We start from the raw sequence: 3,195 nt of genomic DNA, 5'->3' as shown, positions 1-3,195 counted from the left end.
TATATATATATATATATATATATATATATAAATAGTGTAAATTTACTTTTTACTCTATTAAGTCACTTAAAAGATATTTATAAATTTAATTTATATCACTAAACAATGAATTAAACCTAATTCCATTTGACTACATACCAATGACATTTTACAATGAGACAATCTTAGTAGCTATAAACTATTTAGTAATAGATTAACCAGCAACGAATTTCATAGCTAATTCTTAACCTTTTTTAGTAGTATATTTAATGTAATCTAGACAATAAAGATACGCTGATAATAAAAATTACTACAACAATAACATATTCAGTGGAATCTGAATAGGACGTTGTAACCTTACTCCTATGAGGATAAATAGATTCTATTTTTTCTTATAGATTCTCGACTCAAGTAAAACAGAACACAGATATATAATTAAGAAGATGAATTTACCTAGAGAAAACTCTTCCACAATCACAAGAGTGGCCTCTAGTACCACAAGTTTTGATGTGAGCTTTATAATCTGATTGAACAGCATAACCTTTGTTGCATTTTTGACAAATCCATTGTTTGTAATTGCTATGTTTTCTTCTAAAATGTTTTTTGATTCCAACAAGATCACCTAATGCATGACATGGATCATGGTGCACACAACTTGGCTCTGGACACACATATACTCTCTTCTTAATCACTTGATCCATCTCATTTTTCTCTTCTTCCTGATGATCACGTTGAAAATATAATCAAGTAAATAAAATTATATTTATAATTTATAACAAAATAAAAATAAAAATTAACATATATAATTATATAATCTAACATGTTTGTTAAAATTTATGTGACTATATTTAACTCGGGACTGACGTCTAGAACTGAAAGACTTTTGAAAATTATTGTCGAAAACTAAGCCTTGGAAATTTGTGTGATTATTATAAATCATTTCAGTAAGAACAAACGGAGAAATTCTAAATATTAAAATGTATCGTTCTTGTAATAAAAAAGAAGAAGAAGAACTTCATGACTTGCACGTGAGGAGATGTGTTGAAATATAAAGTATAATTTAGTAAATAAAATTTTTTATAATTGTTATCAATATCTTTTTCGGTCCTGTGGCTAAGATCAAGTGTAACATCTGTTCTTATCAGATATATGAATTCTCCGTCTACACATGATATTAACTCATTTTCAAAAAGGGGAAGACTCACCCCCTATTAAACGAAGAACTTGTGTTCTATCGAACAGTTTAAGATTTTAGATGAGACGATGACGTAATTATACATAAATTAAACTACCTTCTTCTTCAACTTCCATGGAACCTTATGGCGACGACGATGCATTTGAAGATTTTGCTCTCTTTGAAAGCTAAGGTTGCAGATTTCACAAACGTAACGATCAGATTCCATTAACATCTCAGCTGTAAGATATACAACTTGTGCATCGGGATCTGCGCAAATTCGTAAATTCAATTATTACGAGTTCAACAGAATTCAATAGCATTCTTACCAGTCGAATAACCCTAAATATATGTGTGTTAGCAATAGTAGCGGAGCCAGTAATTCAAATATAATTTTCACATCTAAATCTATTAGGTTAAGAAAATTTTAAAAAATTAAATCTGTTAGGTTAAGAAAATTTTAAACAATAAATATATAAAAATATAATTTTCTGACGAAAGGGTTTTTATCAACCAAACCTCTTTCTTACCTATAGCTCCGCCTTTGACTATAAAGATAAGGTTAAATCATAATTCAACTTTCTCATCTATAACGTTTAAATTCTGAATTCAAAAACACAAGGTCGGAGATAGAAAAAGCCAAAAGGAGGTTCATCTGAATTCATTTTGTTACAATAGATAGATAATGAATCCTCTGATGAAAATTCTGTTTCCGTCACTGACGGAACATGTTGATCAATTTAGAGATATAATAGACACACAAGAGCTAAAACTCAATTGTTTTTTCACATCATTATAAAAAAAAGTACCATTTTCTTCATATATTTATGTAAATTAAATTTTTTTTTAAAAATATACTAATTAATTAATTAAAAATATATATATACCTGGAGTACCAGCAGGTCTTCTTTTTCTTTTGATAATAAAACCATTTTCTGGAGAAGAAAATGGATCAGAATAATTAGAAGGAGCACCAAACAAGAAAGAGTTGCTAGTTAGCATAGAGAGAGAGAGAGAGAGAGAGAGAAAGAGATATATTCAATATGATGAAATGTTGTTTTTTGCTTCTTAGCTTTTTGTATATAGATGGATAGATAAGGAGAACCAGTTAAATAATAAACCTAATATATATAGTACGATAATAATATATTCAGTATAATTGTATATGTAGTACAATAATGATATATTTAGTGTAAATTATACGACTCGTTGATATATGTGTACCCTTAGAAAGGGTAGGTGTATACAGTTTTATCCTTGCTAATATATAGTACGACAATAATATAGTAAGTGTAATCACACAACTATGTTAGTAATATATTCAGTGTAATTGCACAACTGAAATATGAAAACAGTAGGTGTATGCAATCTTAGCTTATAATTAACTGTCAATATATAGTACGACAATAATAAATTAAGTATAATCGGACGACTGGTTGAAATATGTGTACCCCTAGAAAGGGTAGGTCTATGTAATTTTATCCTTATCAATATATATATACTTTGATAATGATATATTCGGTGTAATAGCATAAATAAAATATGAATATAGTAGGAGTATGCAATCTTTTAAGTACTATCAATGTATAGTATTACAATAATGTATTCAGTATAATCACATGACTGGCTAAAGTGTGTGTACCCTTAGAAAGGGTAGGTATATGCAATTTTATCCTTAACAATATATAGTACGACAATAATATGTTCAGTGTAATTGTATAATTGAAATGTAAAAGTAGTGAGTGTACGCAATCTTATAGCTGGCAATATATATAGTACGACAATAATATATCTAGTATAACTGCACGACTGACCAAAATATGTGTACCAGTAGAAAGGGTAGATGTATGCAATTTTATCCTTACCAATATATAGTACGAAACTAACATATTTAGTATAATCAATGTCGGAGCAAGGAATTCCACAAAGGGTGTCCAGAAATAGCACGATAAAAGCTTTTTTCAAAAAATAAAACTAGTGAAATTCAAACATACGAGCATCACCTCTTTCAAAGGAGGTGAAAACACTGGGCTACAGTAGCT

At 28.7% G+C, this 3,195-nt stretch overlaps 1 protein-coding gene across 1 annotated transcript in view; it reads right to left on the bottom strand.

The window, feature by feature from the left end:
* LOC107019074 (zinc finger protein SHOOT GRAVITROPISM 5-like) overlaps positions 1-2,231 on the bottom strand; it is a 3,581-nt gene extending 1,350 nt beyond the window's left edge. Inside the window, exons 1-3 of the mRNA XM_015219654.2 lie at positions 2,041-2,231; positions 1,272-1,423; positions 433-698 (exon numbers count right to left, since the gene is read on the bottom strand). Of these exons, the coding sequence (XP_015075140.1) occupies positions 433-698; positions 1,272-1,423; positions 2,041-2,155 (533 nt within the window). The 5' untranslated portion in view covers positions 2,156-2,231. The remainder of the gene's footprint in view (positions 1-432; positions 699-1,271; positions 1,424-2,040) is intronic.
* Between the last annotated feature and the right edge of the window lie 964 nt (positions 2,232-3,195).

The sequence above is a fragment of the Solanum pennellii genome, chromosome 5 (assembly GCF_001406875.1).
Source record: "Solanum pennellii chromosome 5, SPENNV200".
Lineage (NCBI taxonomy): Eukaryota > Viridiplantae > Streptophyta > Magnoliopsida > Solanales > Solanaceae > Solanum > Solanum pennellii.
The sequence above is the reverse complement of the archived record's forward strand: the minus strand, read 5'-3'. Positions and strand labels throughout refer to the sequence as shown.